The 15,071-nt window shown below is 39.0% G+C and overlaps 1 protein-coding gene across 2 annotated transcripts in view; it reads right to left on the bottom strand.

The window, feature by feature from the left end:
• The window catches only part of LOC134537822 (prestin-like), a 63,694-nt gene extending 55,167 nt beyond the window's left edge, over positions 1–8,527 (bottom strand). The window contains exon 1 of one of the 2 annotated variants that reach the window (XM_063378669.1): positions 8,305–8,527. In XM_063378669.1, the coding sequence (XP_063234739.1) occupies positions 8,305–8,348 (44 nt within the window). In that variant the 5' untranslated portion in view covers positions 8,349–8,527. The remainder of the gene's footprint in view (positions 1–8,304) is intronic. The other variant, XM_063378670.1, reaches the window with a different exon arrangement.
• Between the last annotated feature and the right edge of the window lie 6,544 nt (positions 8,528–15,071).

The following is a 15,071-nucleotide window of genomic DNA, read 5'->3' as shown; positions in this document are numbered from 1 at the left end:
AGCAGAAATTCACTGAATAAAATTGCATGACTCATTCAATAAAAAAATATTTCATGCAGAAATAGATTTCTCACAAATAACCAGAAGCACTCGGAGAACATCAACAGATGTCTAGCCAGGAATAATCAGGAGCACTCGGAGAAAAACCAGCAATATATTGGCAGAAATAATCAGGAGCACACGTAGAAAACTAACACACATTTTTCTTAATCCATATCAGCAAATCATAGAAAATATTTTTTTAAATAAAATAAATTTAAATTTAAAATTACTAAATAATGAAAAACAAACAACAAATGAAAGAAATTGCAATAACAGCTTCTGCCAGCTTGTGAACTTTTCCTTTTTTGAGCAAGGATAGTGTTCTAGTACAAGCCAGAATTTTTTGTAGTTTTAAATGAGGAATTTAGACCACTTTGGTGACATTTCACCATATTTAACTAAATAAGTCTCCTAAGGCTAAAATTGTCTTTTTCACATCAACCAAGGATCTAACTGAGGACTGGAATCACTCGAATATATCATTATATAGTTGAAAGATTTTTTTTTTAGAACTTTTCAGAATTTCTAGGTCAATAATTATAGATTTTCAATATGGAGACCAAAATTGCCGAAAACCTGGCAGATGCTATGACCGCCTGGTGATTAATACTACTGCACTCTAGCAGGTATAATTTTAACCAAGATGATAGCAGCACACTCTAGCAGACCTTGTGTGCAATACATAACCCTAGTGCTCATAGTAGCAAGAACTAAATACAAAGATGGCGTTTGGGCCTCCAGCATGTGCTTCATACAAAAAAATACAAGTCTGAATATGTGTTATTTTATGTACACCGTATTTAATGACCATGTGGTCAAAGCATATGTTTTCCATACCAAAAGGTCCGTCCAGTAAAAGTTAGAATTACCTCGCTTCCGATGTATTTTGTATAAAAAAAATTGTATTTAATTTGTTTATTAAGTGTCATAACAATACTGGTAGGAAATGTAAAATCGACTTTGCATGTACAAGCCAGAGCAATGCTGGTACACTCTAGGAACACTCAGCCGATGACAAACATTACATCATCCAAGATGGAGACCAGAAAAAAAAACAATATGGTCGTTCAACATTATTCAAGATGGCAGCCCCCAGCAAATGAAATAAATATGGCGGCCTCCAGCAGGCTAATGCGAGATGGCGGCTGTGACATCGAAATCAAAGATGGTGGCTGTGATATAAAAATTAAAAGTGTCATAATTCAAAATGGCAGAAAGTTCTATAAAACTAAATTAAGGAATACAAGATGGTGGATTCCAAAATGGCGGAATCCAAAATAGCGCATCGGGACAAGGTCGTCGAGGATGACTGCTGGAGTCAAGGTCACACATCAAGGTAAAAAGTCAAGGTCTGCACCTAGGTCGAGGTCAAAGTTAAATGTCAATGTCATCCAAGATGTCAGCCGGGGTCATGGATCTGGAGAACCAATATGGCCGCCATGATGTCACAATCCAAGATGGCAGACCCGGCTCCAGCTCCTCGACCTGGACCCAAGGCCAGAAAATACATTTGTATAATACTGAAGCCAAAGGTGTCAAAATGTTTTCTTGATTCACTAAAAAAATTCTCTGAATAACGTTACTTTGTGATATGAGAGAACCTATTCGAACAAACAAATTATTGTCACGGTTCAAAATAAGCGTTCTCCTTCCAGCGTTCTCTCCCATAATAGACATAACCGAATGGATGAAAAGCTCTAGCATTTCCATTAATAATGTTCTAAACATATCCAAGCAAATTAAAAAAAAAAATCAAAACAGAAATTTAACTTCACATTATGGTTCTAGCTGCACAAGTTATCGAACTGTCCATAACGCACCTAATACTTCCGCATTGCTGCGTGGAGAAATTGCGTGTGACTGCGCACCCTTAATCCTCGGGACCCGACCAGCGTGAATCATTCGGCTCCCACTCACTGACACCGTCGAGCTATTGGGTGGCTCGCGGTCCGTGATATTGTGACGTCTCTGAACAGATCTGGCAACGCTGGAATCAGCTTGAACATTAATTTGCAAAAATCTTTGTTCATACGAGCACATTTTTCGGTGTCGCTATGGGAGGGTAAACGCTGCTGGTATTGCAAACAGGGGACGCACCACAACGCCGAAATACCACAACGCCGAACGTACAATAACGCCGAAAACCATAACGCCGAAATGCCAAATTGACCACAACGCCGACAGCTAGAAAACTGCTGTGTACCAAACGCCGAATTACCACAACCCCGAAATACATTAACCCCGAAAAATGTAATTGCAGAACTGCCATAAAGGTTAGGTTAGGTAAGGTCAGCACACAAATTCATTCAGTTGTTTTTCATTTTGCTCCTGTGGCCCCTCCTCCCCGCAGCAACATTTTTCAGCGTTACTGTACATCGTACAGATACCAACAGCTAGTGTACGCATGGAAAGTGAACTGAACTAACTCGACGTGGAGCTGGGAGGAATTGTGGAGTCGCTCGTCTTGCGGCGATGCGTCGCTTGCCGGTCAGAAAAGAGAACCGCGTGTTTTGGAATGATCAGACGTGCCCGCAATGCGGAAACAAGATAGCTGGGCAGGCATGACGAGTTGAGAAGCATGTCTGGACGTGCGAACGCTCGGTCAACACCGCTTCGTTGTTTGCAGGAGAGTTGAGCCCTCTGCAACATTGTGGCGAGCTCCTGCTTTCAACCAAACTGCGCTGACAGTTGGTCCAGCATATCTCGCACTTAACTGATTGTATTCAAGCTGATTTCAAAGCAAGAAGCTAAGTGCCAGCGCTATTAACTTCGTGAAAGCGATGTCGTTTTCAAAAGCACTTCTTAATAACAAGATACCACAGAGCGGGTTATTTTGGCTTTAATTTATTTAAAAAATTTAAGGATCCTAATTTTTGACGTCATAACGTCTTATAAATCGATGAACGCCAGCTGCACGCACGAAAAAGCATGACTCATTGTCACGTTCCGTCTGAGCCGAGCGTGCAAGAACCGGCCAACCACCGTGCGAGAAAATCTTCTACAATATCAAGCAGGTTACGGCGGGCTTTTTAAAAGCAGCCATTTAAAAAATTTGATTTATTTGTCCAATTTCATCATTTCAAATTAACAATTTATTGACATTGATTTTATTTCAGTTTATTTCTATAACTAATTGTTCGTGATTATACTGAAACAAATTATTTAAATTAAATTTGCAAAAACTGTAAATAATATTTGAAAATTAAAAAGTATGCAATTTTTCATTAATGTTTTCTTATGACGTTATCACGTAAAATTATCGTCCCTATAGTAGTAGAACGATCATGCCCATTCGTTGTTTCAGATGAAAAGCTTAAAGAAAGAATTAACTAATTCCATATTGTTATACACTGTGAAAATTATAATTAATTATTTAATATTAGGTAATCCACTGTAAAGTTATATCATAAATTAAAAATGAATGAATTTTTGAAATATTTTTTATCATTAATATGGCTTAGTTTATGTTACAATATTGGTAAATCTGTAATTAAATAACATTAATCTCTTTTAAAGTCTCTATTTTAAATAACAATAAATATTATTTTGTTTCAAATCATTTTTATCACTAATATGGCTTTTTTTTTTTTTTTTTTTTTTTTGCTGTAACGTTGAAAAATTAGGATCTGAGATCGAAGGTCATATAATATGCCTTGTTTTTCAAACTGTTCAACCGTATATAAAAATGCGTCACTCGACTCTTCTTAACAACAATCTCGACGCCACACCAAGTACCGAGGCCCTGCCAGACTTCAACAACTCACATGATAGCTCTCCTGTCCACACGCTTTCTCCGAGCAAACACCAGCTAATCATCGCATGTCAGTTCACTGTCCCTCTCAGCACACAAGAGCATTATCTCGTAGCACGACAAAGTCCTCGGCTTCTTTCCCAGGCCGCTCACGAGCGCCGAAACGGAACGCGCCTTCTCACAAGCAATAAACTGACCAAGCACGGATCGTGGCTTGTGCGTGTCTCGGCAGCCTTTTCTGGAATGTCCGCCACGTGTCCATCACGTCACGATCCCTCGAGAATCATTCAACACTTTTAAGATGCATATATTCTACAGCGGCAGACGCCTGCCAAAGTCAAAAACGTCAAAATAACTTTTAAAGGGCAGACACAAGTATCCGTGTATTCAGCAGAAAGAAAACACGAGTTATGTTTGTGTATGTTGTTGTATGTGGTGTGCCAATACGAAAGTTTGTGGCATTGTTTGATAATAGCCTACATCATATTATATTATTTCCTATCGTCACTGAGGAAGATTTCGAATGTGACTAACCAGAATAGAAGTAGGCCTAATATAACAGGAAATCCTGTGGCTGGAGCCGGAGCGAGATTTGGGATTGTCGACGGCCATCTTGCATTATGACATCACGACGGCCATCTTGGATGACCTTGACACTGACCTTCGACCTCACCTGGACCTTTACCATGAGCTCAGCGGTCATCTTGGATTCTGCCATCTTGTTTTCCATAACTTTCAGCCATTTTGGAATAGAAACCTCATTCATTCATATTGCACTTTTCGTTGTGATGACTTCATCATCGAGTACCCAACTCCTAAACATTGCACTTTTCGTTAAGATGACATCATCATCATCGAGCGCCTCACTCCAAATTGTTGGAGTTTTCGTTACGGTAGAATCTTTCGCCATTTTGAAATTATCACATTATGTCCGCCATCTTGGATTCTGATGTCACACACACCATTTTGTTTGTGTCCGCTGGAGCCCACCATCTTGGATGATGATGCAGCCGCATCTTGTTTTCGTCTGATGGAGGTCACCATTTTGGATGACATCACAGCCACCATATTGTATTTTTTTAGTTCTGCTGGAGGTCACCATATTGAATGGCGTAATGTCCACCATTTTTGTTTCTGCTGTTTGTTCCAAGAGTGTGCCAGCATCGCTCTGTCTCGTGCACATAAGGTCGATGATATATTACCTACCAGTGTTTTTATGACCCCTACCTACATATTAAATTAGTTTTTTTTTAAATACAAAACACATTGGAAGCGAGGTGATTCGAACCATGACCGCTCGGACCTCTGGATTGGACATCATACGCCATATCTTACAATTTTAAGACACACATATATTTATAGGTCCTCTAAAATATCCCCCCCCCCCTTCCCCCAAGATAAGGAAGGGAAAAGGGGCTGGAATCCCTTCTGCGCCCTCAAGCCCGAAGTGTTTGAGTTTGACCTCCGTAAAACTGAACTACTTACTCTAGAGTTATAAACTAATATGTTTGAAAATAACGATTGTTAAGTGTTTTGAAGGGGGGAGAAATGAGTTTTTTTAGTGTTAAATTAACATTAAATGTACTATATGTTGTACAATGAGATTTTACACAAAATAAAATCGAATTTTAAATGTTGGGCCCCGTTGGGCAACACGTTGTACGTGTGGGGCAGTGCGCGGTGTCTTAATACAAGAAACACGAGTAAGCGGGAAGGGACAGTTGCTGTGTGCGAGGCTCTACAGCGACGACCCGGTAATGTGTGAACAAACCACAGCAGTGCAAGGTTTTTCCCATTCCGATCTTAATCTTTAGAAGATAGGTTTAACTGTTGAAGATTATAAATAAGCGCAATGCCTAGATTCATGTTTTGTACATATACACACAACCATAACCAGCCAACTCGAGAATTGCCATGGGTATCCAAAATTTATCTTTGGTGGACAATAGGGGTATTTTGTGCCTGTGGACTTCCTAAGGAAATAACAGAAGGATGTAATGAGATTTAAACTATTTAGGTATGTATATTTGTTGTTTCATAAATGCTCACCTAAGAACATCCTAAGAATGTCAAAAAAAATAAACGCCCCAAAAAGTTTTTCTCGTAATTTTCAATTAAGAGTCCTCGCAGTCAGACAGTTTTTCGTTCCTGGATTTCTAACTTTGGTCCTTGTCTATCGAATGATTTACTAAGGACAACTTCCAAATCCATAAAAATTTTCCGTTTTGTGTCAGTAAGTCTGTGATTCATGCCTTGTCATAATGACGACGAGAAGAGTGAAGTTTCATAACAAATTTTTGGTAGTAAGATATAAGGAATTATACTATTAGTTATCTAATATAGCGTAATGTATTAGCATATTGCAATGGAAAATATTTTTAAAAAATTTGCAAGCATTAGCAAAGCTTTCATGTTATTTGTGTAGCATTTTCAAATGTAATTTATACATAGAAAATATTACATAAATAATACGTACCTACATGGATGATTACATACAAACATGCATGTATACATAGGCTTCAGGATGCATGCATGCATCCATCCATCCATACCTACATCCATAGATACATACATGCATGCATACACACGCAAATATGTATATACATGTACATACATATTTTTAAATCAGTACTCAAAAAAAATTCTTGGTTAGCGTAAACAAAATTTGTATATTTGCATTAACTTTTACAGCAGCACATGATGATCACTAAAATAACACAACTAAACCAGAAAAGTTAAAACTGCCATGTTACTACATTCGCTAATTGGTTGGAGTTTCAGCAGTACCTATCGATTTAAGCCTATGCTACATTCGTGATAGCAAGAAAACAGCATATAAATAGCACATTTGCACACGCACAGCAAAAGAAGTAGAAGCTAATATTAACAAGAAACACAGCTGTTTGAAACATTCAGATATTTCCCTCATTTACTTCTGACGAAATTTTCAGTTCAAAATGTTGGAATTATGTCAGCTTTTATTTACAGACGCAGTTGTTTATATAAATTCAAGCATTTAATCCCAAAATTTTGTGTTTAACTTTAATGTTTAACTTTAGGAATTTCTTCACAAATAAATATACTGTTCGAATTATTTCCGCTCAATATTTTTAAAACTCACACATCAAAACAACCGTCAGTTAGTCTATGCCGCTGACGTGTTGAAAACAACTGACCGCAAACAGATATCGACGCGCAGCTTGAAGTTCGGTAACTTTCTGCGCGCCCCGAGCGTGTTGTTTCTCTGTGCGTGTGTGCTGTGCCCCATGTGACTGCTGCTCTGTGCTTGTGTACATTCACTCCGCGCATCTGTATTGTGCGCGTGCTAAAGCTAATGTAACAAAGCCTAATATATATATATATATATATATATATATATATATATATATTGACACATTACTGCATGAAAAAGTAATGTCAAACAGATATTTTACATGTTATTTTCTTTATTATGCTGAAATTTTCTTGGAGCAACACTAAGTAAAATCACTTTATTTTTGGGTTTTCGGCACATATTAGATCCGTAGCTAAAATAGATTACAATAGATTTTATTTCTATATTTGGTGGCACTGATATCGGAAAACCATAATTCATAGTGAGTAAGTAAATATTCAAGAATAGTTCTAAAAAAAAGAGGGGAAAAAACAAGTAAACGTTTACAAGTACTCATAAAAATAGGCATTCCCTCAAATTATATATTTAAAAAGAATTTTAAACCATTTTGATGGAATCCGAATGATATAAGATTATTTCATGTTATTTTAGGAGTATTTTTCTAAAAATTTATTTATTTTTAATACAGACATTTTGGTGTTCCTACTTTATCTCGTTAGTTAATTACCTGCAAAAGGAGCTCCTTTTGCAGGTTATTAACTAACGAGATAAAGTAGGAACACAAATTTTTTTGTATATAACACTTCATTTATGTTTGGTGTTTGCAGAGATCTATTTTGGGGGTGATGAAATGTAAATATGTGACGATATAATACGTTTTAAAACATTTTAAATATAAAAAGTGGGGTTAAGTCTCAACGCTTAGTTCACAAAGAAAAAAACAACAATATTACACCGCTTACGTTTTTTCTACACTGATTGGTCAAGCATATGGCCCCCACATTCGATTACGGGCGCTGCACCCTGGATCGGAGACGGACCCCCCCCCCCCCCCCCCCCCCAATCTGAAAGTCACGTGCTACATTATAATTGCATGGTTATTTCTCACCTAAACTCTTTTTAGAATGTTATTTATCCTGAAAAATACAGGATATAATTATGATTATTACTATTTTTTTTTAAGTCCAAGCTAAGGTATATGTTTAAACTTATTTTTACTTTAAAATAACCACGGCGAGTATGTATAGTTATTTCACACACTGGCATAAAAATGAAGATAGTTACAGAAAAATAAAATTAGGCTGGGCTCGGGGTCCGCTCAGCCCCATCCTTGTGGGGGCCATGGCCAAGCAAATGTGGGCACTGTAGATGAGTGCGATCTGCTAGGAACACTCACCTCTCGTTGCTGCTGCTCGGGGTGATGCTGGTCGACTTGTACATCTCGACTGGCGCGCCTGTCTGCCAGCGAGCCGCCGCCAGAAGTCGCCCTCCTGCCACGAACTAACTGCGCGATCTGCCACCAGAGTTCTCCCACCGCTTCGCCGCCAGTGTGCTACCTCCCCTATCGGACGTTGGTTGGGCTCTCGAGTTCTTCCCTTGCCGCGTGCTAGTTACATACTCTGCCGCTTGAAGCACTGAAGACTAGCTGGTTTCCGTAATCTATTCTAATCACAGTCCATTACTTTTTCTAAAGCACTAGCATGCATTTCCGCATCAGTCATTCCGTAGTTGAACACTTTAGATAACGAAAGAACAACAATGTGGTTCGCGCATTTTTGATGAGTCTAGGTATAGGGCATTTCTTCGGAGTAATTTCATGAAAATATAACGGAAGTCGTTGAACGGAAATGCGACACAAAGATGGCGGACCCATGAATAGTAACATAAACATTGCAAGATTAAATAAATACATTACCAATCTCGTGACACAAAGTGTCTATCATAAAGACTGAACTATCATCAACCAGGCCTGTATTGTACTGTCTGTCCTAAGCGAACTAAATGTAACAACAACTAAACTAACATAATTCAAAGCCCCAATAAATAAGCGATTACATGAAATACTCGAGTCTGTTCCAGAAAATACATATTACACAACTTAAGTGACTATAGGAAATAATTCATAATACTGATCGCAGTGATGGCATTCAACCAAAACTTTCCAGCTTAACTTCCAAAGTTAACTGAACCCGTCGTAATTTAATTCACAGACAAACAGATGCATAAAACTATTATATTTACTTTAAATTAATTTCTAAGCCATGAAAACTTAACCGAACAGCCCAGTCGCTACTTACTCTAAGTGCAGTCCATGCATCTGATACAAAACTCGCGACCGTTGCCTAGCCTTAAAGACCTATGTCTTGTCTAATCAAGAGCTCGTCGAAGAAGCTGGAAGTTACGAAATGGATCTCAAAATATAACCTACTTTAGAGCTCGTACTCATGTGCGTAGGGGAAGGAACCGAATCAGGAGGGGAAGGGAGGGAGAATAAATGCTAAACACGAGGGGAAGAACACAGTTTAGAAACAAAATACAGTCGTCCTGCAGCGGCACTTCAAAAATAAAGAATACTCTCCTGACTTCTGGCTCAAAAAACGTGAAAAAAAAACCATGAAGTCATTTCGTTAAAATTATTGCATCACACCTTTTCCACAAATAAAATAACAAAATGCGGAAAATATTTTATTCAAAACATAAAATTGTTGAATAGTAATTTAAACGAAAATATAATTTTTCTAAAGTTTGTTTTAATGCCTCAGGCCTCTTGTAAGTAATTACCGCAGATAGAATGTTATTATATGCAACCGTAGGCTTATAGCAACATTATTGTGAGGGAAAAAGAAGTAACTGTAAATTTGTTAGGCACATTTCAAGAATTCTTTGGATTGAAGGGTCGAGTAAGGAACTAATAGGTTAAGCCTACAATGTTTAATGTAGGTGTCTGGCTTTGTGAAACCCTTCATTTATTTATTTTTATTTTTATTCTAAATTGCAATTTTGTATTACCATTTTTTTTTAACTTTATTGCAACTTGTCCTGACGTCGTCCGACCGAAGGCCACCCTAAAGCCCGACCGCAACCGCCAGTATTCACCCCCGCTAACGGAACGCGCCCCTAGCCATGGCCCACCCGAGTCAGGCGAGCCACCAGCAACCAAGGTAGAACCCGGCCCCCCCAAAATAAACAGACTGTCATCACAACCAACCACGTTAAAAAACAAACATAGATTATTAAACAGTGTTACGTATTAATTTGAAGTTGGTTAACGGAAGTGCGACGTAAGAGTGCCCGGGCACTCACGTGTGTTACTACGGCAATACGTGTGTGAGTGTTCCCCTTGCGGCCTTCTGCCTGGATTAGTCAATCAGACCTTATGACATAATTATTCAAACCTTGTGTTGCGTCATTACCCCCACCAGAGCAATCCGGCAAGAGACGAACAGTCGCTGGTGTGACGTAAAATTTAAAATACAATAATTCTTAAATATAATAACTTCAATTTGTAGAAGGGACGAGTGGTCTTGATTCAGCTTTAATAATTAATGTAAGAATTTAACATCATTAAATTCTCTTATTTAACATGTCACACTAAAAACTAACGTAATGAGGTCAACCCTGGCGCGAGGGCCACCGAGCCTCGGCCGGACGCCATGACATGTCGCCAGTACAGCGCGACTCGTGGACCGGGGCGGACGCATGTCCCACGGAGAGACATCATCCTTTGTCCACACCGAGTTCACTTCTGGTAAATATAGTCATTCTTAAAACCCCTTTTTAATAATCTCTCCGTGTGTACCCGGTCCAGTTTTTTCGGTCCAGGACCTAATCCGGCCGCATAAATCTAAACCCCCCCCCTGCACCACACTTGGTCCGCGGGGTAGGTTCATTATCCGGTACGGGCCGTCTCCCGAGGACAGAACTTTGGTTAAACTCAGTCGCTCCGGCACTGACACTCCCCGTAAGGGAACTTTTGAGCGAATTTAGCTGCGGTCCGCGCTCCACTGCCGTGGACGCTAGCACCGCCTCGATACGCAGATTTACGGGATTGGCCGCCTCCAATCACCCTCACCCCTCGTTGAGCAGCCAGGCTCAGAAACGCCTAGGGACACGATAATACGGAATAATTAGTGACTTTGTAACATTTCTTTGTAAACTTGTGCAACGCACCCTCGTGTAACATTTTCTTTTGTAAACTTGTGCAACGCACCCTCGTGTAACATTTCTTTTGTAAACTTGTGAAACGCGTCTCTCCACGTAACATTCATAAACTTGTGTAACGCATCCACGTGTAACATTTCTTTTGTAAACTTGTGCAACGCATCTCTCCACGTAACATTCATAAACTTGCGTAACGCACCTCCGTGCGACATTTCTTTTGTAAACCTGTGCCACGTTTATTAAGTGACTTTCAGACTTAGTTGCGTGTAATTGTGTAGTTTTTTGTATCTTGTGACGTCACCTGTTGTACGACGTGGCGTGTAGCCAACAAAGCTACACCAAAGCCACCGTCGACTGAATAAATGACGCACGTCATTTATTACCTCATTTCAGCGTACGCTTCTTTAAACCTGCTATCCCCAACCACCGCCGAGTAGGGAATTCCTTAAACCCACGCAACACCGCCGACGGTCCTAGTGGGCCACGCAGGGCAATCGACCCCACGACCCAACTACCGACTAGCATCAGAGCTAGTCTGGCGCCCACCCGGACTCATTACATTTGCAACAGCCACTCCCGCTAGGAACCGCACCGGGACTCGAGCCCGAGACCCCGGACGACGGCAGTCCCAAAGAGCTGAAAGCTCATGCTGGGGGACTATACATAGAATGTACAACGTATATACATCAACAACAACAACATGTATCCGTATGGTTATCAATATCAAAATAGCCTATACACAACATTATAATCCTTGTTGGTAATGTTTTGTTACATAAATAGTAATTATATGAGTCTATCAAAGTTATTTCAACATCTCGTTGCGAGTTAATTTTTAATACATCAAAGTTAAAATCTCCCAGGAGAACACCTGGCACTGATTTTTTGCCTGTGTTTAATAATATTTCTATGTCTGCTAGAAATTTAATCGCAAGAATGTTATATTTATCACCTTGTGACGAAACGAGTTACAGTGGGCAGTTAAAAACTGTTTATTTACTTTTAAACTACATTATGTTTGCAATGATTTTTCATTTATTTATAGGTATTTATTAACTTTGAGATATAGACCTCTCTATGAACTAACTATACATTAACCTTTGATACTAGATATGCCATATAAGATGATTATTTTATAATTTTTAGCAAAATGTATTTTAAATATTAGTACATTTTATTTTACAAATTTGTTATTTATAATGGCAATCTGTAATTTTTTTTTATAATGTGAAAATTAATTATTTGTTGTGCCGTCGCCCGGGTTCTCGTGTTCGAGACTCAGCGTTGTTCCTAGCGGAAAGGCTGTTTTCTTGAGGGGAAACGTGTCCGGGAGGGCGCCAGGCTAATGCGGTGGTTAGCCACGAGGTGGGTCGTAAGGTCCGAAGGCCCCTGCGAGGCCCACTAGGAACGGCGGCGGTGGTCATGATGTTAGGGGTCCCTAATGCCTGCTGTACCACTGGCCCTACACAGCATAGGACGCTGATCCCTAACTGGATTGGGGAGGTTTGCAAATAACGTACACGGTTTTGCACTATCGTTTACACGTCGCGCACGGAGTGTGCGGAGTGGACGTTTAATAACGTAGTAGTTACACTTGCAATTACATTCACACGATTTCCCTACATAAAGTACACTGTCATTATACACTCGGCGCTCTGACGCGCCATCACTAAAGTTACATCCTCACGCCAGAGTCGAGGTTGAGGGGGAGAGTACACCATCCTTTGTCTTCACTGAACTTCCATCTGGTAACTATAGTCAAACTTCGAAACCTTTTTTAATTACTCCCCGTGTGCGCCCGGTCCTTTTCCGGTGTAGGGCCTATCCCAGCCGCGTCAACATAACACTCCCCGCACAACGCATACGCGGGGCAGTGCAGCATACGGCGACTCAAATCGTGAGCATCCTGTCGCGCCAGAGTTTCTAAAGTTCCATTATTCGTAAAAAATTACATTAATAACAGAATGTAAGTGGCTCTAAATTCACACAATAAAACTTAATAATTAACTCAATATACATATATGTTTTAGAAATTAGATGTAACAAGTTTGTATGAAATAAGTTTGAATAAACAGAGTCACACCGGAGACTGTTCGTCGCTTGATGACTGCTCCAGTGGCGAATGATAAATGATAATTTGGGGCGGTTTTATTTAAGTTACATATTACGTTACTGAAATCAGGCTGAAGGCCGCAAGGGGAGCACTCACAGTTGTTTTACTAAAAAACCACACGTGAGTGACCCGGGCACTCCTACGTCGCACTTGTGTTGCACGGTGTTGTTAACTTAAAGTGGCATATTCTTTAATGTGTATTGAATTTACCATGTACGTGACTCGGTTTGTATTGCCGATTAAGTCAAGGGCGTTGATTATACCTATGTTCCTCGGCGCTCGCCTGACTCGGTTGGGTCATGGCTAGGGGCGCGTTCCGTTAACGGGGTCGGATACTGGCGGTTGCAGGTCGGGCTTTAGGGTGGCCTTCGGTCGGACGACATCAGTTGTAAATAAATTGTAAAATAATTGTATAGACATGTCCAATACGGTGATGTGCAAACATATATACTGTATTTACTGGACAAAATAAAATGAAATCAAATGAAATTTAACAGTACTTTTTAATGTTAGACGATAATATAATCTAACAATTGTCATCAGCTAACAGTAAGTATACAGCTAGACTTCTGGCATTTCAGCTATCCAAGCCGAGCAGAGTACGATAACCAGCCAAGCGCAAAGACGTAACTAATACTCCAAAGGATAACGATTTACGATTATTGATGCGAACTACATAGAAGAACGGAAAGAACGAATCATTTGAAGGAGTCATTACCGGAAATTATTCAAATTAATCGATTAAGTAAAAGTAATCGATCTTCTTATTACTATTTCAATTTTATATACCACTGTGTTTTGTTAATACTATCAACAGAATATTATATAACCTTATAATTTAATTTAATGCAAATGTTTTCCGTTTCCAATCATTTCTTAGGGACACGTTTTCTAAAGTTAATGTAATGTAAGTTTGGATATCGTCTGCAGTATCTCCAACGTGACGTACAAGCGCACAACGGTAAAATAATGTCTGCATATCTGGCAGGCCTGTGAGTGAAGCGAAACATTTGAACTAGAGGTGTAAAAGTAACGAAAAAATGTGTACCCGTATGTATTCGTTACTATAACAATTAGTACTCGTTACTTTCGTATCGTTACTCGTTACTTCTGATACCGCATGACATGGCACATGCTATGTTATGTAACCGAATCGAGTCGTATTTCGTACGCGTACAGTATGACGTCGCGTAAATAAAAATAAATCGAATATAAACAATTAAAAATATTTGATAATTAACAGCTTTTGTTAACCAAGAAACAATAATTAACTCTCATAAGAGCGGCTTTATTATAATACATCTTTTAAGATAAGAACATAAAACGTGAAAATACGCGATTATAAAAAACAAAAACATACATATTTATAATTTGTAAAAAATACTTTCTTACGTTGTTTCTGTTCGAATCTAAAACTTTGTCTACACACACAATACCTTTAATAAACAGTAAAAAACTTGGACGACGAATTTCCAAATTATACTTTTATTCAAGGTCATTAGATTCCAGGTCGTCTCATCCCGCTATTTTACTGTTATTGGTCAATCGCGTCTGACGTACATGCTAGACCATATTGCCGCGGGAATTCAAATTAATCACGTGTCTAAATGGCACTTTCTTAAATTTTCCGATTCACATAGACTGATGTAATTTATGTACAGGTTAAATGTATCACGTGTTGCTGCTAGTAATATATTTAATCTATGTTATGTTGTCAGTTATTTAATCGTAAATTAGGCTCAAATGTGTATTTTAAAATCTAAACTGGTGTTGTTGGCAAACATTGTGATGCGTGCTGTTCTTGCAATATTCACAACATTGTGTTATTTAATGCTAGTTTGTTTATGCTTGTTACCATTGATAAGTAATTATATTCAATATTACATTTA

Source organism: Bacillus rossius, chromosome 12, assembly GCF_032445375.1.
Source record: "Bacillus rossius redtenbacheri isolate Brsri chromosome 12, Brsri_v3, whole genome shotgun sequence".
NCBI classification, from domain to species: Eukaryota; Metazoa; Arthropoda; class Insecta; order Phasmatodea; family Bacillidae; genus Bacillus; species Bacillus rossius.
Note: the sequence above shows the minus strand (reverse complement) of the source record. Positions and strands in the feature narration are given on the sequence as shown.